This window comes from Salvelinus sp. IW2-2015, linkage group LG27, assembly GCF_002910315.2.
Source record: "Salvelinus sp. IW2-2015 linkage group LG27, ASM291031v2, whole genome shotgun sequence".
NCBI classification, from domain to species: Eukaryota; Metazoa; Chordata; class Actinopteri; order Salmoniformes; family Salmonidae; genus Salvelinus; species Salvelinus sp. IW2-2015.
In genome coordinates, this window is record NC_036867.1 from 7885134 (window position 1) to 7906984 (window position 21851).

The 21851-nt window shown below is 43.4% G+C and overlaps 1 protein-coding gene across 2 annotated transcripts; it reads right to left on the reverse strand.

The window, feature by feature from the left end:
• Positions 1-523: 523 nt before the first annotated feature.
• Positions 524-21591, reverse strand: zgc:101569 (enoyl-CoA hydratase). Of its 2 annotated transcripts, XM_023972324.2 has the most exons (7): positions 21269-21591; positions 20466-20636; positions 15561-15658; positions 13635-13779; positions 6877-7026; positions 6315-6460; positions 2694-2784 (listed from the first exon to the last, which is right to left on the reverse strand). In XM_023972324.2, exons 1-6 carry the CDS (start codon positions 21420-21422, stop codon positions 6351-6353), a joined length of 828 nt encoding a protein of 275 aa, XP_023828092.1. In that variant the 5' UTR covers positions 21423-21591; the 3' UTR covers positions 2694-2784; positions 6315-6350. The 2 variants fall into 2 exon arrangements, with proteins under 2 accessions (XP_023828091.1, XP_023828092.1); XM_023972323.2 differs by lacking the exon at positions 6315-6460 and having other exon boundaries at positions 524-2784.
• Between the last annotated feature and the right edge of the window lie 260 nt (positions 21592-21851).

Here is a 21851-nt window from a genome sequence, read left to right on the forward strand (position 1 = left end):
TCTGTCATTGTTTGTATGACTTTGTCATTTGCCCCACGGAGGTTGTATCTGACACACCAGTATGACACCGTGTGRTGCAAAATGGTGGGAAAAGGGTGGACAGTCGGCTAATAATCCATTATGAATTATTTTTTTCTAACCATTAGCAAACCATGTGTACGTGTTTACCATCTATAAACCATTTAGTGGACCTGGTATAATTTATAAATCATGAAGAAAAAACTACGTACATATACACTATATATACAAAAGTATGTGGACACCTCTTTAAATTAGTAGATTCGGCTATTACAGCCACACCCGTTGCTGACATGTGTATAAAATTCGAGCACACAGCCATGCAATCTCCATAGACAAACATTGGCAGTAGAATGGCCTTACTGAAGAGCTCAGTGGCTTTCAACGTGGCACCGTCATTATTATATATATTTTGTAAATGTTACCTTTATTTAACCAAGATGCCACCTTTCCAACAGGTCAGGTCGTCAAATTTCTGCCCTGCTAGAGCTGCCCTGGTCAACTGTAAGTTTAAAAATTTTATTTTTTATTTAACCCTTATTTTACCAGGTAAGTTGACTAAGAACACATTCTCATTTACTGCAAAGACATGGGGAATAGTTACAGGGGAGAGGAGGGGGGATGAATGAGCCAATTGTAAACTGGGGATGATTAGGTGGCCATGATGGTATGAAGGCCAGATTGGGAATTTAGCCAGGACACCAGGGTTAACACCTCTACTCTTASAATAAGTGCCATGGGATCTTTAGTGACCACAGAGAGTCAGGACACCCRTTTAACATCCCATCCRAAAGACAGTGCTGGTATTGTGAGSYGGAAACATCTAGGAGCAACAACGGCTCAGCCGCGAAGTGGTAGGCCACACAAGCTCACAGAACKGGACTGCCGAGTGCTGAAGCGTGTAMAAATCGTCTGTCTTCGGTTGCAACACTCACTACCGAGTTCCAAACTGCCTCTGGAAGCAACGTCAGCACAATAACTGTTCGTCGGGAGCTTCATGAAATGGGTTTCMATGGCCAAGCAGCCGCACACAAGCCTAAGATCACCATGCGCAATGCAAAGCGTCAGCTGGAGTGGGGTAAAGCTCGCCGSCATTGGACTCTGGACCAGTGAAAACTGGAGTGATGAATCACGCTTCACCTTTTGGCAGTCCGATGGCCGAATCTGTGTTTGGCAGATACCAGGAGAATGCTACCTGCCCCAATGCATAGTGCCAACTGTAAAGTTTGGTGGAAGAGGAATAATGGTCTGGGGCTGTTTTTCATGGTTAGGGCTAGACCCCTTAGTTCCAGTGAAGGGAAATCTTAACGCGACAGCATACAATGACATTGTAGACAATTCTGCTTCCAACTTTGTGGCAACAGTTTGGTAAAAGCCCTTTCCTGTTTCAGTATGACAATCCCCCTGTGSACAAAGCATGGTCCATACAGGAATGGTTTGTCGAGATCGGTGTGGAAGAACTTGACTAGCCTGCACAGAGCCCTGACCTCAACTCCATCAAACACCTTTGGGATGAATTGGAACGCCGACTRCGAGCCAGGCCWAATTGCCMAACATCAGTGCCGACCTCACTAATGCTCRTGGCTGAAGTTCCCACAGCAATGTTCCAACATCTAGTGGAAAGCCTAACCAGAAGAGTGGAAGCTGTTATAGCAGCAAAGGGGGGACCAACTCCATATTAATGCCCATGATTTCAGAATGAGATGTTCGACGAGCAGGTGTCCACATACTTTTGGTCATGTAGTGTACATAGGCATACACTATGTAGACATATTTACAACTCTCCTTCCGTGCCCTCCAACTGCTCTTAAATGCAAGTAAAACTAAATGCATGCTCTTCAACCGATCACTGCCCGCACCTGCCCGCCCGTCCAGCATCACTACTCTGGACGGCTCTGACTTAGAATATGTGGATAACTACAAATACCTAGGTGTCTGGTTAGACTGTAAACTCTCCTTCCAGACTCACATTAAGCATCTCCAATCCAAAATTATATCTAGAATCGGCTTCCTATTTCGCAACAAAGCATCCTTCACTCATGCTGCCAAACATACCCTCGTAAACCTGACCATCCTACCGATCCTCGACTTTGGCGATGTCATTTACAAAATAGCCTTCAACACTCGACTCAACAAATTGGATGCAGTCTATCACAGTGCCATCCGTTTTGTCACCAAAGCCCCATATACTACCCACCACTGCAACCTGTACACTCTCGTTGGCTGGCCCTCGCTTCACTCTCGTCGCCAAACACACTGGCTCCATGGCCTATTTATTGCTTAACTCCCTTATCTTACCTCATTTGCACTCACTGTATATAGACTTTTTGTTTTCTTTTTTTCTACTGTATTACTGACTGTATGTTTTGTTTATTCCATGTGTAACTCTGTGTTGTTGTATATGTCGAACTGCTATGCTTTATCTTGGCCAGGTCGCAGTTGCAAATGAGAACTTGTTCTCAATTAGCCTACCTAGTTAAATAAAKGTGAAATAAATSWRTTTTTTAAATAAGCAYACCTAAATAAAGTGTTACTAGTGCTTTGAGGAGAATTTCCCGCCTCTTCCTGTCCCTGAGCTGAACGTGGTTGCACCGGCGACAGACTCAGTCTGGATGATTGGCGCTCCATGGTCCATCTCGTACTGCAAGGCCAAGCTGAAGGAGGGGGCATCGTAGGCACTGTAGAGGGCAGAGGAGCGGTCTGCACGCATGCACTGCTGGGGAAAGGTGCTGATCTGCTCAGCTAGCTCCAGAGCTGCCTGCAGAGCTAAGACACACACACGCAAACACACGCAAAAACACACACACAAGATATATAAGTGAGCATTGTAAAGAAACAGACTCATGCGGAGGCAAATAAGCACATACATGTACACACATACACACCACCAAGCGTACACTCATTACACACCACCAACTGTACACTAATCAAAATCAAACTTTATTTGTCACATGCRCCGAATACAACATGTGTAGACCTTACCGTGAAATGCTTACTTACAAGCCCTTAACCAACAATGCAGTTCAACAARTAGAGTTAAGAAAATATTTACCAAATAAAATGAAGTAAAAAATAATAACAATTAACAATAAAATAACAATAACGAGGCTTTATACAGGGGGTACCGGTACCGATTCAATCTGCGGGGTTACAGGTTAATAATAATAACAAATAGCGACTAGCAGAAGTGTACAAAACAAATGGGTGCGGGGGTCAATGTAAATAATCCGGTGGACATTTGATTAATTGTTCAGCAGTCTTATGGGTTGGAGGTAGAAGCTGTTAAGGACCGTTTTGGTCCTAGACTTTGCGCTCTGGTACCGCTTGCCGTGCGGTAGCAGAGAAAACAGTCTATGACTTGGGTGACTGGAGTCTCTGAAATTTTTGGGGGCTTTCCTCTGACACCGCCTGGTATATAGGTCCTGGATGACGGGAAGATTGGCCCCAGTGATGTACTTGGCCGTACGCATTACCCTCTGTCGCGCCTTACTGTCAGATGCCAAGCAGTTGCCATACCAGGCAGTAATACATCCAGTCAGGATGCTCTCGATGGTGCAGCTGTATAACTTTTTAAGGATCTGGGGACCCATACCAAATCTTTTCAGTCTCCTGGGGGGGGGAGGTGTTGTCGTGCCCTCTTCATGACATGTTTGGACCATGATAGTTCATTGGTGATGTGGACACCAAGGAACTTGAAACTCTCGACCCGCTCCACTACAGCCCCGTCGATGTTAATGGGGGCCTGTTCAGCCCACCTTTTCTTGTAGTCTACAATCAGCTCCTTTGTCTTGCTCACATTGAGGGAGAGGTTGTTGTCCTGGCACCACACTGCCTCATCGTTGTCGGTGATAAGGCGTAGGCCTTATCCTGGTCAACTGGGAGTGCTGTACCACTGTTGTGTGGTCAGCAAACTTAATRATGTGTTGGAGTCGTGTTTGACCACGCAGTCGTGGGTGAACAGGGAGTACAGGAGGGGACTAAGTACACACCCCTGAGGGGCCCCAGTGTTTACGATCAGTGTGGCAGACGTGTTGTTGCCTAMCCTTACCACCTGGGGGTGGCCCGTCAGGAAGTCCAGGATCCAGTTGCAGAGGGGGGTGTTTAGTCCCAGGGTCCTTAGCTTAGTGATGAGCTTTGTGGGCACTATGGTGTTGAACGCTGAACTGTAGTCAATGAACAGCATTCTCACATAGGTGTTCCTTTTGTCCAGTGGGAAAGGGCAGTGTGGAGTGTGATTGAGATTGCATAATCTGTGGATCTTTGGGGCGATATGCGAATTGGAGTGGGTCTAGGGTATAAGGGAGGATGTTGTTTATGTGAGCCTTAAGTGTTACGTGCCTCGAAGCGAACATAAAAAGGCATTTAGCTCGTTTGGTAGGCTCGCGTCACTGGGCGCGTCTGGGTTTCCCTTTGTAGTCCATAATAGTTTTCAAGTCCTGCCACATCCGACGAGCGTCAGAGCCGGTGCAGTAGGATTCAATCTTAATCCTGTATTGAAGCTTTGGGATTTCTTATAAGCGTCCGGATTAGTGTCCCTCTCCTTGAAAGTGGCAGCCCTAGCCTTTAGCTCAGTCCAGATGTTGCCTGGCTTCTGGTTGGGATATGTACGTACAGTCACTGTGGGGACGGCGTTGTTGATGCATTTATTGATGAAGCCAATGACTGAGGTGGTATACTCCTCAATGCCATTGGATGACTCCCAGAACATATTCCAGTYTGTGCTAGCAAAACAGTCCTGTAGCGTAGCATCCGCGTCATCTGACCACTTCCGTATTGAGCGAGTCACTGGTACTTCCTGCTTTAGTTTTTGCTTGTAAGCAGGAATCAGGAGGATAGAATTATAGTCAGATTTGCCAAATGGAGGGCGGGGGAGAGCTTTGTACGCATCTCTGTGTGTGGAGTAAAGGTGGTCTAGAGTTTTTTTTCCTCTGGTTGCACATGTGACATGCTGGTAGGAATTTGGAGAAACGGATTTAAGTTTGCCTGCATTAAAGTCCCCGGCCACTAGGAGAGCAATCTCCATAGACAAACATTGGCAGTAGAATGGCCTTGCTGAAGAGCTCAGTGACTGTTAACGTGCCACCGTCATAGAATGCCACCTTTCCAACATGTCAGTTTGTCAAATTYCTGCCCTGCTAGAGCTGTCCTGGTCAACTAGGAGTGCTGTTATTGTGAAGTGGAAACATCTAGGAGCAACAACGGCTCAGCCGCGAARTGGTAGGCCACACGAGCTCACAGAAYGGGAGTGCTGAGTGCTGAAGCGTTTAAAAATCGTCTGTCCTCGGTTGCAACACTCACTACCTAGTTCCAAACTGTGTGGAGTAGAGGTGGTCTAGAGTTTTTTYCCCCTCTGGTTGCACATGTGACATGCTGGTAGAAATKAGGTAAAACGGATTTAATTAAGTTTGCCTGCATTAAAGTCCCCGGCCACTAGGAGCACCGCTTCTGGGAGAGCGTTTTCTTGTTTKCTTGTGGCCTTATACAGTTGGTTGAGTGCAGTCTTTTTGTGGTGGTAAATAGACGGCTACGAATAATATAGATGAGAACTATCTAGGTAGATAGTGTGGTCTACAGCTTATCATAAGGTACTCTACCTAAGGCGAGCAATATCTCGAGACTTCTTTAATATTAGACATYGCACACCAGCTGTTATTGACAAATAGAAACACCCCCACTGCTCGTCTTACCAGACGTAGCTTCTCTGTCCTGCCAGTGCATTGGAAAATCCCACCAGCTCTATATTATCCGCGTCGTCATTCAGCCACRACTCAGTGAAACATTTTACAGTTTTTAATRTCCCGTTGGTAGGATAATCTTGATTGTAGGTCATCGATTTTATTTTCCAATGATTGCACATTGGCCAATAGAACAGATGGCAGTGGAGGTTTACTCGCTCACCTACGAATTCTTAGAAGGCAGCCCGACCTCCGCCCCCTTTTTCTCCATCTTTTATCACGTAAATGATGGGGATTTSGCCCTGTTCCCGAGAAAGCAGTATATCCTTTGCGCTGGACTCGTTAAAGGAAAAAGCTCCAGTTCGAGGTGAGTAATTGCTGTTCTGATGTCCAGAAGTTATTTTCGGTCATAAGAGACGGTAGCAGCAACATTATGTACAAAATAAGTTAAAATAAGTTGGTTAGGAGCATATAAAATGTCAGCCATCCCCTCGGGCACCATTCTAAACATTCACACCACCAAGCGTACTCATACACACCACCACTCATACACACCACCAAGCGAGTGTTATACACAAACACACAGGATATATACCCTCTGTAGTTAGTTTCAATAATTACATTAGCATAGGGCACTTGGCAGCTATTCAGTTACAGCTACTGCTGGTGCATCCTCCCTTCCTCCTGCACTTCCTGCCTCTCTGTGCTTGAGCCAAGCCACTTTGTTCCCTGGGCCACATGAAAGCACTGGATGACATCCAAATCTCCTATGGAAGAAAAGGCCTGATGTGAGTGATGCCCAAGTGCCCCCTCTCTCTTTGAGCTATCTCTAACCAAAGTGATCAGCCTCGGAGTCCAATTAGTCGGACTTGGCTGTGGGAATGACTTCCGAAAAGACTTAACTTAATCTTCTAATGTTTTTTGAGGAATTTTAACCAGGAGAGCACATGGAAAGGCTTTTCATAGGGATGAAGGAGATGGAGTTCACACATTCATTGCAAAAATGCAATTTTGGAAATTAGCAACTATCATTGCTCAATGAATTTTATGAAGTTATTCGTAGGGTTTATTCCAACATATTGGAACAGATAACAAAACTTCAAAATGCAGTTAAAAAAATACTTGTTCAGAGTGAGGAGAGGAACATTACCAACAAAACCTCAAGAGAGGGCATATTTCTTACCTTGGCCATCCGGTACCACTCTGTTAGCCAATCCGAAGGCTAAGGCCTCCTGTGCCCCAATGGGACGTCCAGTCAGAATCAAGTCCAGAGCCCGGGAGAGACCAATGAGACGGGGGAGCCGGACTGTACCCCCATCAATCAAGGGGACGCCTAAGGAGACAAGGGAATCATCCATGAGTGACATTCTGAGGAGGGCTGCAGGACTTTACAGAGTGGTTGACTATTCTAGTCTTACTGTTGCACACAGACATACACATACGCTTATAAGTGGGTAGGTAGATTGTGAGGGAGTTTATCACTCATGCGTTCCACCCAGTGATGTAGTGTTAAAAATATATGGGAGTAAACGCTGACCGCCGTTCGTGGTGAGTAAAGCAATGCTCCTTATACTTTTAATGCATTTTCCGCAAAAGGTGGGTAAACGCTCGTGCAAAATTAAAAAGATGCATAAACAGTGTTGTCATGCTTTTACCCTACACTACACTCCTGGTTGCACCAATGTAGAGCCTTATACGACTTAAAAATTTGTGTTTTCCCACCAACAGTGAGTGGCTCCTAAAATATCATAATTCATATACAAATGAAATCTAAGTTTATTGGTAGCGTACACCTATTTGTAGGTGTTATAGCAGGTGCAGTAAAATGCTGACGTTACAAGCTCCAACAGTACAGTAGAATGTCTCGCAAATACAATACTAATACACAAATAATCAAAAATCAAAACAAGAAATCAAGATATGACAGTACGAGTCCAATTACTGATCCAGAGTAGCTCAATTAAAGTGACCATGTCCACCAGCATATCCACCAGCCTGAGAATTCTGATAGTCGGTTATTTACGGAAGCCCTTGTGGCCGTGAGGTAGATGGAGGTAGAGTTTTACTGGCCTCCGAAGCACAGGGAGCTTGTCTCCTCTACTCCTCCCAGTCAGAGATTCTGCTTGACCACCCATTATTAAGAGCATATGAGTCCAACATATTTTCATAACCTGAAATCATCTTTCTGGGTTTTCGGGGGGAGTTCCCCAGGGGAGAGTTGTGGAAACACTAATTCTATTCATTCATACTCCCCGCTACATTCTCGGAGTYCTTCAAATAAATCACATTTGAATACATTGAATACCAGTGTTAATACATCTGCAACCAATCGAGAGGCCTTGGGTCAAAAACTCAGCACATATGGCAACCTGACACAAGACAGGTTCTTAGGGAGGGAGCTCTTTGTCAGCAAATACATATATCCCTGTCTCTACCGGTCAGGTCGATTCCATTGAAAATTCCTATGAAAAAGTGTGCTGCCAATAGCCCGAGCTGAAGTAATCTGACTTCAATTCCATTATTWAAAAAAAMWTTTTTTTACAAAGGCATCACAACAATAACATCGCATTACAGACTTTTTAAGTCCATTTGTTACATTTTCTCAAACAGGATGGCCAGTTTGAGGTTTGAGCAATTCTACCCCACATACTGATGAGTTCCCTCTCCCCCTCCCCCCCACGCAACACACACACACACACACACACACACACACACACACACACACACACACACCACACACACACACAACCCCCTAGTTTCTCTCAGGGCCGGAGGCTAGATTAGATTGTGGCGCAGAGAGCCTCTTCAGTCCGTGTCCAGAACTAACAGGCCAGATTGTCGAGAGAGGAGCCAGGTTGGGCCAGATAATCTTTAGTGCTGTTGGCACCGTGCTATCAGCCGTCGGAAGGGTCCTCTCTTATCCAGCAGCCGCCTCAAAGCCTGCTGATACTCTCCCTGTCTGTCTCAAACTAGTCCTGTTTGCATTAACACACCAGCCCATCCTTTGTTCCCTATGAATGAAATCCAGTGTGTTGGGCAACGTCCCCTTGAAATMGTCTCTTTTTTTTTCTTTTTTTTAAACCTTTGATTTTTTTGATTGGGAAGATCTGAGAATGAGAAAGGCCATGTTGTGGATATACCAGAACTTCCTTTAATTCCTCATCTATTCAAAGCAGATAAATCCATCTAAAGAGTCATACCAGTTTTAACAGTTTTTATTTGCGTGTGTCAGCAGAGCCTATTGTCCAATAATAGATATAGGAGGTGGTTCTCTTCCTGACTGTCAGCCTTATCCTCTGCATTGCAGGGGTAGTGCAGGAGGCTATGCCTTTTACCACTTTTTTATCCAATGTTTTTTTCTAAAACGCTGCTATGCTGGGGAGATGATGGTTAACCATTCATATTTACATAGAATTTTATGTACGCTGGTTGCAACAATGGCCTCACTTAGGGCTGTGGCGGTCATGACATTTTGTCAGCTGGTTATTGTCACGCAAAAGACTGCTTTTAAGTCCTGTGCCATTATTTTATATTATATCATGGCATTGTTGAATACTTGTTTCTGATTGGCTTGAAGGGCATTATCGTGCATTATTAGATCGTGCATTATTTCCCTATAATGCACGGTATATCTGCACGGTAGAATTCAATGGCTATAGTTCATTCTTACATGTTCAATGTTTGAGCTGCTTTTGAAAGAAAAAGTCGAATTGAAAACATTATTGGCATTATTGAATTCGATTTTCATAATGGCAAGCTAGAACTGATGGTTTGGTTAGCTAAACTATCAAGCTACTACTGTAGCTATCTAGTAAACTTGCTAGCTACTTCAGTGGATGTTGAACACATTTCTAGCTGCAAATGTGTTAAATTATAGCCATGGTATAAAAGGGATAATCAACTCGGGGCTCAATGCGTTCTCTGGAGAATAATGCAACTCGGTGGAAGGTCAGTTCCACCCCCCTAGCACATCCTGGAACACACCTTCCGTGTCGTTCATTATTTTCCATTGAACGCATAGCCCCTCGATGATTATCCCTTACGTATATGATTGTATAGTAATACGAATATAATTGAACTTAGCTGAATAAATTATAAATTATATTTGAAGTGGCTATGTTGAGCGTAAAAAGTGATCATTTGAAACAGGTCCTATACGCTACATGTATAGTTATTTGGCAACTTTAGTTGTGAATGATACAAACCTTAGAATGTCTTTGAAATCAAAACATTATCTATTGATGATTTGAGAAAGTAGCAAAAAAAAAAGGTTGCGCTCTGTTCCTTGCCTCAGGCTGCACAGCTGTTCTCTCATCAAGTGATCATATTTTCACCCATCAGACTATTCTCAATTGAATCTCGTCTTTACTAGTAAAATGTGTTTCGATTTAGAATGGTCCATTATTGAATGGGCAAGAACAAGGGAAAAAAGACATGTCATCCGTATGGTACACTCGAATAGCGAATGGAGGCCGCTCGCTTTCCCGCTGGACCGTTTTTCAATGATGCCGGGTAGGCTACTTTGGTTTTATAGTGGAGCATGTGCTTAATATGAGCAGCTGAAAAATAAATATAAGAAAACTTTCACTCCATGTTTGAGAAGCATGCTCTCGCTGCGCGACAGGTAATATTACGCCCAAACTCTGCAGCTACCCAGTGCTTGATTTGGGAAACCAATTGAAATCTGTTCGGGAACATCAATAGTAACATGAATTCGCAACAAAACATATTTTACTAAACTGTTGACAGCCCCTCTGCGCGCTCTAGAAAGGAATAAAGGAGAGAGAGCAGGAGATAGAAATGCACAGGGGTGAGATTCTGTATAGCTAAAGGTAATGTGTCAACCAATTAATTCTGAAGAAGAAAAAGCCCTATTCCTAGGCAATTCAAAAACAAATGCACTATAATTGTAGGCCAACTCTGTAAGTCGCCCTGCACAATCAATGAACCAACAGCATTGCCTAGGGCTATACATTCTCTCCCAGACTCATGGATATACATCTTGGAACATAGCATAAGGTAACCAGTCCATCCTGTATGAATAATAATACAGTCCACACTCAAAGGCAATAAATCAAATTTGTTTAATTTTGGAGTATAGGCTAGACCAATTATGTAGCAAAAACATCTTAAATCATTTGAGTTTTTCTGCCATTTTAATTCCGTTTTTTTTTTTTTGAGCTTATGAGCCTACGCCTAAGCTCTAATATGGGTATGGGTGTTTTGAATTAATCATCACCTTAGAAAGTGCTGTCCATTTCGTTGCATTATTGAAACAACATCCACAACAACCATGTTTTACACTCCGTTTCAACCTGTTGTTGAACTTCTTTCTTCAAACTGATCATCACAGTGAGGTGAGTTTTAAAAGCACAATACTGTTTTKATGATAAGAGTTTGATTTGATTTTTAATTGAATTGATGTCAGAGTGGTTAGAGGGACAATAGAGTCCTGAATACCAGACCTTTAGGACCTGAAGGTCGTTAGCAAGTTGGGTAAGAGGAGATTAACGTGACTCAACGGTCACATGGAATTTTACTGCGGTCATGACTCATGACTGCCGGTGTGGCGGTAATACAGTCACCGCAACAGCCCTAGCCTCAGTCTCACTAATTTGCTTCCTCTTGGTTCAAACACCACATCTATAGGTACAGTAAGACTGCCAGTACAACAGTGAAGTGTTGAACTCTGTGAAACAGTTTGGGCAGACGACTGATGTTTTTCAGTTTGAACTGAGCTGTGCTGGAGATACAGGCATCTGCACCACTTCAAAGCAAAGCTGTCCACAATGGACTCTCATGAGGGTTAATGTGATTAAGTTCGATGCGGATTAAAGATTTCCAGCCAAATCCGTACGGAACGGATACAGAGATGAGAACCTGAACCTTTAACRGAGGTTCACTTTGAAACACTCCGACACTCCATCTTGGAGAAATATTTTGGGCTTAATACACTGTCACAGGATTCCCTTTTTGTTCAGCACATCAAAGAAATATTTGGACGTTTTTTGGTGTCTGCGAGTTCATTGTTTGATGAAGGTCTCCCCATGGGCTCTGAAGAACACACAGGACATTCTGAGAACTAGAGTTTAACTCACATCCAGCAAACCACAGAAACACACAGTGCTGCAGGTGCCTCTCTAGCCACTAGCCAGATCCTCTAGTCTTAAGACCAGGGTGTGGTCTTTCTAGTCTCTCTGCAGGCTTGGGGTCAGGTCCAGTCCAGTATCACACACAGTCTCTGGCAGCTGTGTCTCACCCCACCACCCCATCCATCTCACTAATTGGATCTTTGAGCGCAGCCGGAACGTCCGGAGCCAAGGTCCAGAGGTTATCCTGCATTGGGCCAAAGACAGCCAGGAGGTTCGAAATTCAGGTTCTGCTAAGGACTCCCTGGAGATGTTGGACTAACTGTCCACTCCTGTGCCCATGCACTGCTTAGAGGGGAAGTATTCAGCCATGCAGCTTCACGTAGCAGAGTATTTTTGAATGGTMTCCCCATGTCATCAATAACAAGTCATCGGATAGTTGTTTGAATTGGCCAACATGATGTCAGCTTTGGACCGGGCTGTGCTCTAAACATGTGGGCTATCCTATGCTCCCTCGTTTAGGCCTTCCTCGTTTTCCACACGAGACGGGGGCTCCAATGAATCATGTGACAGGAAGCTGTCACTCATTAGTGTCTTCCATTGGGCCACATCACATAGATTTGGGTTATTCATTCAAACCACAGGGGATCCCTTGGGCTGCTGTCCAAGTGTTTCTCCACCAAAAACGCTTACAGAACTCTCCCATTAAACTAAAGAGATGCAACAAACCTACCAGAGAGATAAACTCCAGAGGAGTAGCGTTACTTTTGATGAGTAGAGCCTTACTGCTATACACTCCAGGCTAACTACAGAGTGGAGGAACACAACGTCCACAGCTGATAACTGGGTATGGTCAAAATAACAATTACAGTGCTAAACTCACATCCAATTATAGAACGAGCCACAGTGACCAAACTAAGCTGGGGAAACGACTGGGAAAAGTGTTGACAAACAACCCAGGGGTTTGTGGAATGAGGCATAGCCGAGATGGTGGGGTGGCTGAACATAAGCAGCTGGGAGGAAATGTGCCTCTGCCGCCAACCGTGTCAAAACCTCACAGAGCACACATGCTTCACTCTGGGCTTCTTAAGGAGATCTGAAGTGAACGATTAGTCATTCCCCTTTCACCAGCTCAATTCGCTACTATCAAGGAAATGCGACAATTTGAGAATTGAGGAAGCCAATAAAGACTATTGAGATTTACCCCTGATGTCATGCACTTAGCGGCGTCAGTATGATATATGATGGGAGGTRAAGAAGACGAGACATGGTGGCCATGCCCCTGCCACAAGACAGTCTGAACGGTGGCTCTGGCCCTGGCTCTGGTCGCAAGTCAGGCAAGGGCACTGCCAGGATGCTCTGTTTAATTACAGAGCCAAAATGATAAGCCAAATTTAGAGAAAGAGACCCAGGATCAACCCACTGCCAGTAAATTATAGTACGGCCGGTCCTATTTATAAACAGAGATCATATTTTTAACCCCGGAGGCAGACTGGTATCGAGATGGGAGATGCTACTACACGCTACATTCATTTCCTCTCCTTCTGGTTATCAGGGAGTGCAGCATGTACAGTACTGGTGTCTGTACATGCAATGCTTTCAAAGGCCATGGTCATTGCTGCTATCGCAGTTACTCAAACCCAAACAGGAGAAAGCTAAAGTGATAACGGCTTGAAATTCTATGTTGCTGTTGAAAGGAAAATATATCAGGCACTTTGTAACAATTTTGACTTCCACTGGTGGGTTAAGGGCTGCAACCTCACACAATTACATGACATACACACACACTACTGGGGGTGGACCAGGCTCAGGGAGGTGGCTAGGGGTCATCTCGTAGGTGGGATACACATACCAAATCTGCGACAGAACACCCCCATGACAGCGCTCTCCTCCACCACTCTCAGGTCAGCCAACAGAGCCAGCTCCAGCCCTCCAGCCACTGCGTAGCCACTGACCGCTGCTATCAACGGCTTGGACAACACCAGTCGGGAGGGACCCTGGGAAGGACACAACATGACACACCATGAGCGAGGCATTAAAAGAATACACTCCCTAAACAAGGCTGCAACTAGACTTCCTGCACAAACATACTCCCACAACAAGGAAGGACCTTGGTCTTTTACAAGAATACAAGAATACACAAGCTTGAAAGACTGGCAATAGAGATTACAGATTATATACAGTGCCTTCAGAAAGTATTCATACCCCTTGACTTATTCCACATTTTGTTGTGTTATAGCCCAAATTCAAAATGGATGTCACTACAAGTTGATTGGAGTCCACCTGTGGCCAATTCAATTGCTTGGACACGATTTAGAAAGAAACACACCTGTATATATAAGGTCCCACAGTTGACAGTGCATGTCAGAGCATAAACTATATCATGAAGTCCAAGGACCTGTCTGTAGATCTCCGAGATAGAATTGTGATGAGACATATCTGGGGAAGGGTATAAAACATTTTCTAGAGTGTTGAAAGTTCCCAAGAGCAGAGTGGTCACCATCATTGCTAAATTGAAAAAATATGGAACTACCCAGTCTCTGCCTAGAGCTGGTCGTTCGACCAAACTGAGAAACTGGGCAAGAAGGACATTGGTCAGAGAGGTGACCAAGAACCCAATGCCCCCTCTGACAGAGCTATAGAGTTCCTTTGCTGAGATGGAAGAACTTGCCAGAAGGACAACCATCTCTACAGCACTTCACTAATCTGGGCTTTATGGGAGAGTGGCCAGACGGAAACCACTCCTGAGAAAAAGGCACATGACAGCACGCTTGGAGTTTGTAAAAATGCACGTGAAAATCTCTGAGAGCATAAGGCAAATGTTGATGTAGTCTGATGAGACAAAAATGTTACTCTTTGGCCTGAATGCAAAGCGCTATGTATGTAGAAAACCCGGTACAGCTCATCACTTGTCTAACACCAGCCCTWCCGTGAAGCATGGTGATGGCAGCATCATGCTATGGGGATGCTTTTCAGCAGCAGGAACTGGGAGACTGGTAAGGATAGAGGGAACAATGAATGGAGCCAAATACAGGCAAATCCTTGATGAGAAACTGCTTCAGAGTGCAAACGATTGACTGGGGGGGAAAGATTTACGTTCCAACATGACAATGACCCCAAACATACAGCCAAAGCAAAACTTGAATGGCTTCAGAACAAGAATGTGAAAGCCATTGCGTGGCCCAGACTTGAATACCATTGAAAATCTGTGGAAAGACTTGAAGATTGCTGTTCACCACTGCTCCCCATCTAACTTAACAGAGCTTGAGAAAATCTGGAAGGAAGAATGGGAGAAAATCCCCAAATTCAGATGTGCAAAGCTGATACAGACATACCCAAGACGACTCAAAACTGTAATCGCCGCCAAAGATGCTTCTACAAAGTACTGACTCAGGGATGTAAATACTTATGTAAATTAGGTATTTCTGTACTCCATTTTCAATAAACTTGCAAAAATTTCTAAAAACATGTTTTCACTTTGTCATTATGGGGTATTTGTGTGTAGATGGGTGAGAAAAACATACATTTAATCAAATTTGAATTCAGGCTGGAACACAACAAAATGTGGAATAAGTCAAGGGGTAAGAATACTTTCTGACGGCACTGTATGAAAGACATACCACAACTGATACATTTACATATACATACAGAGGGGCCAATAATGACAAACATATATTGAAAGTTAGGTTGTGTGTTATCAGTCATCGACGGTTCTGTGCACACTGATCGCGTGTGAGGGTGATGCAAAGTCAGGGAAGGTTTTTGCAGATGCGCGCACCATAGGAGCAGGACCTTTGGTGACATCTTGCTCCAATTTGAGGGAGGCAGTGTGATGGGCCAGCTCTTTCAGATCGTAACCAGCACAGAAATTCCCTCCTGGAAGAGACCACAAAATTACAAAGTATGGCAGCTGGCAACTGAAGAGGAAGGGAAAATGACGAGGATGAAAAAAAACACAACAACTTGAAGAAGAGAGGCAGGGCTGCAATTTAGAAATGCATGAGGAAATATGGCTGGCTGGCACACAAATGGTTTTCTGCTCTTGGCGTGGGCTCAGTCTCTCTTTACTGCACAATGCTCTCATTAATGGTAGAATAACGCACCCTGACCAAAGCCCCTTCCATTGGATTCATGTGGTAATTACAACATTACCCAGGAGGCCTACAAACACTATGTCACAGGCGCTGAGGCGGAGGGCTGTAAAACGGTGTGACCGCTCTGTTTCTAACTGTAATGAGACTGAGGATGAGAAATGTGCTACAACACCCCTCCACTGAGACTGGCTTGATTACAGCAGCAGTGGATCAGAGGAGGAGAGTTCTTTAAAAGGCTGTGTCTGTGTAATTATATGCCGGTGCTTTCTGGATTTGATTGAATCTGTACGAAAACATATTGTAAAAGGACTATACCAGGAGATATTATGATATCGTTTTCTGTTTTTAAAACTGATGAGAGCATATTGTGACTTCATGGTGAGTTTAGAATCAGAGAAACAAGCTAAAACCAATATGCAAATTGTGCAGTGCACACGACTCTTTGGGAAAAGCACTTAAAAATGATTTTATTATTGATATTAATGGAAAAGTTGAAGTAACATGCCCATATCTCATGTTTGGATTTGGCCTCACGCGACAACACTTTATCGTATGTTCTCTACAATGGGGATAAAATGGCCTCATTGAAAGGTGCTACAACAGTGACCTTTGCAGCTATTTCAGCAGTTAGCAAACCTTCAGATTCCCCCATCCCCCTTACTATAAAAACATAGAAATACGATTCCAAAAAACTCAAAATATGTGCCAACAGATTCAAAAAATGTATAACAGAGGTAATTACTCATAATTTAGTGAAAAGTACTGAAACAATTCTCCCAAAATGGCGATGAAAATTATGTTTTGGACTAATTTGGACCAAATAGCTTCCTTATGGCTGCACTGTTAGTATTCCAGATTGGACATGTCTAGCTGTCACCTCCACAAGTAGAGGTATTAGTATTTACCAGGGCAGTACTACATTTCAACCTACAAACTGGATTTACACTCCAATTAACAACAATGGCCAGCGCAGGAATCCAAGTGCACTTTGCCAGAGTCGTCCATTACATTGGTCAAAGTTAAGCCAAATAACACAAGGCAATTACCGACACACTGTTTTCAGTTCAGCGCCGAAGCGACCAGCATTTAGCAGCCGTCATTTCTGGGTTACAGCTTTGAGGTGTAAGCATTAAAATAAAGCATCTCTGCTGACGCTACACTCTAAGAGAGGAGAATTGATCCTGGTTGAGCAAATTATTTCCATTGTGGGAGTTCATTTGGATGGGGTGAGATTATTTTTTGGAGAGGTATTAAGTGTGTATAATTCTCACTCCCTGGTTGACACAGAGCAGGGCCCTGGAAGCTGTGAGCATACATATGTTAATACAGACACTGCGGCGGCCGTCATGGCTGGCTCTCAGGACCCCTGTGAGCCCATCTCCTGGATGCTGTTAAATCAGGGCTAATTAGGCAGTGTGAGCGGGGGATGAGGAGGAGGAGGAGGAGTGGAGGATGTGATTCCCACTCATGGCTTCTAGCGCCTGCAGTTAGCCGGCGAAATGATTCAAAGAGAGTTTGATCTCTCGCCCCAGCTGATTGGGCCGCATGGTTCTACATGTGTAATTAAGGATATCTAAATAGTTGGTGACTGTTTATAGTGTGTTATTGGGAGCCCGCCCACATAATTATATTCTGACGAAATTATAAGGAAGTCATGTTCTTAAGGGGTTATTATGAACACCTTGCTATGTAGGAATAAGATATATAGTGCCTTCAGAAAGTATTCATACCCCTTGACTTATTCCACATTTTGATGTGTTACAGCCTGAATTCAAAATGGATGATTATTTTTTACCCATCTACACACAATACCCCATAATAAAGTGAAAACATGTTTTTAGAAATGTTTGCCGAAGGCACTGTAAATATCATAATAGCCTGAATGTAAATGTCCTTATTAGCATTCTGTTGTCAAAGACATACAAAATATACTATTTCCATCCAATAAAAGGGGTGGAATTGCATCTCTACGAGTTTGCTGTCTACTGTTCTGTATGTCTGGGGGAGAGTGGTATGTCATGTTTTGTACGTGTAACTGTTAGTAAGCTGTGGAAAGAAAATACATCAGGTGTCCGCAACAGGCCAAAACGATCCTCCGAGCAATTTTTTATAAAAAAAATTATATTCGTTTTGGGTCAAAAAACACTAAAATCACCAGAAATTCAGCAAAAATTTGTTAMATTTACGAAATCTGTTCTGAAGTATTCCCACAAAAAGAAAAAAAAGTGCCTTCAGAAAGCATACCCGTTGACTTATTCCACATATTGTTTACAGCCTGAATTCAAAATGGATTAAATGGATAATTTTTTTCTCACACAAATTACACACAATACTCCATAATAAAAAAGTGAAAACATGTTTTTAGAAAGGTTTACAAATGTATTGTAAATTAAATACAGAAATCCAATTTACATAAGTATTCACACCCATGAGTCAATACATGTTAGAATCCCCTTTAGCAGCGATTACAGCTTTAAGTCTTTCTGGATTAGTCTCTAAGAGCTTTGCACACCTGGATTGTACAATATTTGCACATTATTTTTAAAATTCTTCAAGCTCTGTCAAGTTGGTTGTTGATCATCGCTAGACAGCCATTTTTCAGTCTTGCTATAGATTTTCAAGCAGATTTCAATCAAAACTGTAACTAGGCCACTCAGGAACATTGATTGCAGTCATGGTAAGCAAGTCCAGTGTATATTTGTCCTGGTCTTTTAGGTCTTTGTTCTGCTAAAAGGTGAATTTGTCTCCCGGTGTCTGGTGGAAAGACTGAACCAGGTTTTCCGCTAGGATTTTGCCTGTGCTTAGCTCTATTCCATTAATTTTTATCCTACAAAACTCCCTTGTGATTGTCAATGACAAGCATACCCATAACATGATGACAGCCACCACCATGCTTGAAAATATGAAGTTGTACTCAGTGATGTGTTGTATTTGCCCCCATCCAACACAACAGTTTTACTTTAGTGCCTTATTGCAAACAGGATGCATGTTTTGGAATATTTGTATTCTGTACAGGCTTCCTTCTTTTCACTCTGTCATTTTGGTTAGTATTGTGGAGTAACTACAATGTTGTTGATTCATCCTCAGTTTTCTCCTATTACATCCATAAAACCCTGTAACTGTTTTAAAGTCACCATTGGCCTCATGGTGACATCCCTGAGTGGTTTCCTTCCTCTCCGGCAACAGAGTTAGTAAGGACGCCTGTATATTTGTAGTGACTGGGTGTATTGATACACTATCCAAAGTGTATTTAATAACTTCACCATGCTCAAAGGGATATTCAATGTCTGATTTTTATTTGTATTTTTACCCATCTACCAATAGGTGCCGTTCTTTGTGAGGCATTGGAAAACCTCCCTGGTCTTTGTGTTTGAAATCCACTGCTCGACTGAGGGACCTTACAGATAATTGTATGTGTGGGTGTAACAGTTTAACTTTAGTCCGTCCCCTCGCCCCGACTCGGGCGCGAACCAGGGACCCTCTGYACACATCAACAACAGTCACCTACGAAGCATCGTTACCCATCACTTCACAAAAGCCGCGGCCCTTGCAGAGCAAGGGGAACCACTACTTCAAGGTCTCAAMGCGAGTGACGTCACCGATTGAAACGCTATTAGCACGCACCACCGCTAACTAGCTAGCCATTTCACATCGGTTACATGGGGTATAGAGATGAGGTAGCCATTCAAAAATCATGTTAAACACTATTATTGCACACAGAGTGAGTCCATGCAACTTATTGTGACTTGTTAAGCAAATATTTACTCATTAACTTATTTAGGCTTGCCATAACAAAGGGACTGAATACTTATTAACTCAAGACATTTCAGCTTTTCATTTTTAATTCATATGCATAAAAATGGAAAAAACATAATTCCACTTTGAAGTTATGGGGTATTGTGTGTAGGCCAGTATCACAAAATTTCAATTTAATCCATTTCAAATTCAGAAACACAACAAAATGTGGAAAAAGTCAAGGGATGTGTAAACTTTCTGAAGGTACTGTATGTGATCGTGTCACAATGTATGAAATTATTGTTATTTTTTAAATACAATCTCTTATTGGGCTTAGTTGTGGTCAACTTGCAGTGTACACATTATTATAATTATGTTCCAGCACCGACCATCCGCTACAACAACAAAAAATCGTCTAGTTGCCTACTACTGCAATACATCATCATCAGCCATGTCTCTGGTGTTGTCATAGAGACCCTCTTTGCTTGTCTCTATGTGCTAATGTCATGGGCGGGATCTGAACTGAGGTCTACTGCAGAAGAAACCAACGTCTTAACTATTAGTCCAAGAAGAAATTCCCTCTTGGGCCAAGGGCTGACAGATTTTGAAGTCCCAGGCGGGGCTACTTCATCATGTGACCATGAGCAACTGCTACATTAACCTGCTGACCTAGCCTAGATGCCAGTCAGTTTCTGCTCTCTTGCCAACTCTTTATGGAATTATCATGCAAAACACGTTTGACTTGACAATGGAGTAGGCAAAAGCACAAACAGATCTGGGACCAGGCTACTGCTGACCCTCCATCAGAGGCTTTGCTGAGCTCCTGTCTGTAGTGTGCAAGGTGTCTGTCTAACCGTTGCCATGCAGCACTGCTACAGTCAGGGCGGGGTCGCTGTCAAAGGCCGTGAGCTCGTCCAGCAGCCGTCCAGCCGTCTCCTGGTTCACCGCGTTCCGCACCTCGGGCCGGTTGATCGCCACTGTGATCACTGAACCCCTCCTCTCCTTCACCACAGTCCGCCCGGCGACTGCACAACAATGGGAGAGAAGAGAAGTGAGACCGCAGCACTTAGAAAGAAATGGCCCCAAAGCTGGGACTGGAATAGATCATGGCTGAGGATGAAGCTATGTGGCAGAGAGCGTACAGTTGACTTTACATATTTACGGTAAGAAAAAGGGACCGAAATCAAGGCAGTTGCATCCAAAATAACTTCAACAAAAGAGATGAGARATCCAACATCACCCCAGCCATCCTACAATCATACAAAGTAAMCCGTGTGGGAGCCAAAACACAATTCCATATAATATAGTATATGAAATAGTGTAACTTAGCGTTATTCAATATTGACTACAATTTCATATTCCAATTTAAAGGGCGTTGGAAGTCAAGATCAGTAAATTGAGTGTGCAGAACTCCACACAAATTATATCCACATTTCCTAAATGCATGTTTTGTAACAAAGTGATACATAATGGCGCATGTTTTGAGAAATATGTCTCAAATATTATATGAATATACTAGGCTCCTCAGTCAATCCATTGAATCCACATTCCACTCTGCCCCATGTCCATGGTCTGGTCTGAAAGCAAGTATTTGCTGCCCTCGCCTGCCAGAGATATGCCATTGCATATGACACAACTGTGTTCTTCAACGTACTACCTTTCTCTGATTCCTTTCCGGCTGTAGTGCTGTAAGGGCTATTTTTCTCAGAATACTTTTCCCCAAGTAACCGGACTAGAGCAGTAGCAGCTCGCCAGCTCAGATTTCTAGCTAACAAAGCACGTGTCGTACTCTGACACGCTCGGAGAGCCATAGTTGYGATTGACAAGCAAAAATAGAAACTTCCGAAGCTCACGGGAACTAAAGTAGCCCTAATTCAAAAGTGAATGTTCCTTATGCACATCTACAAACAAAATCAAATAAAAATGTCTACCTATCAACAAACGTTCCAATGTTTACTAATAATGTGCAGCACCTTGCAAATTCCCCCCCGGAAACAAGKCAAACTGTAAGTAAGGTTCTGCACATGATTGGAGCATGCAGGGGTGTTAAACACAAGTGCAGACAGGAGAGGGCAAAGTTGAGCCATTTCTTGCACTGCAGTGCACATTGCCGCACAGAGGTACATTTTCTGTAGAAAATAAAGTGCTTATGCACAGATGAATAGGGGTTAGTTAGAAGTACAGTGCCTATTCCTCTCTGACTAAATCTACCTCTTCCCGGAAAAGGATTATGTTATCAT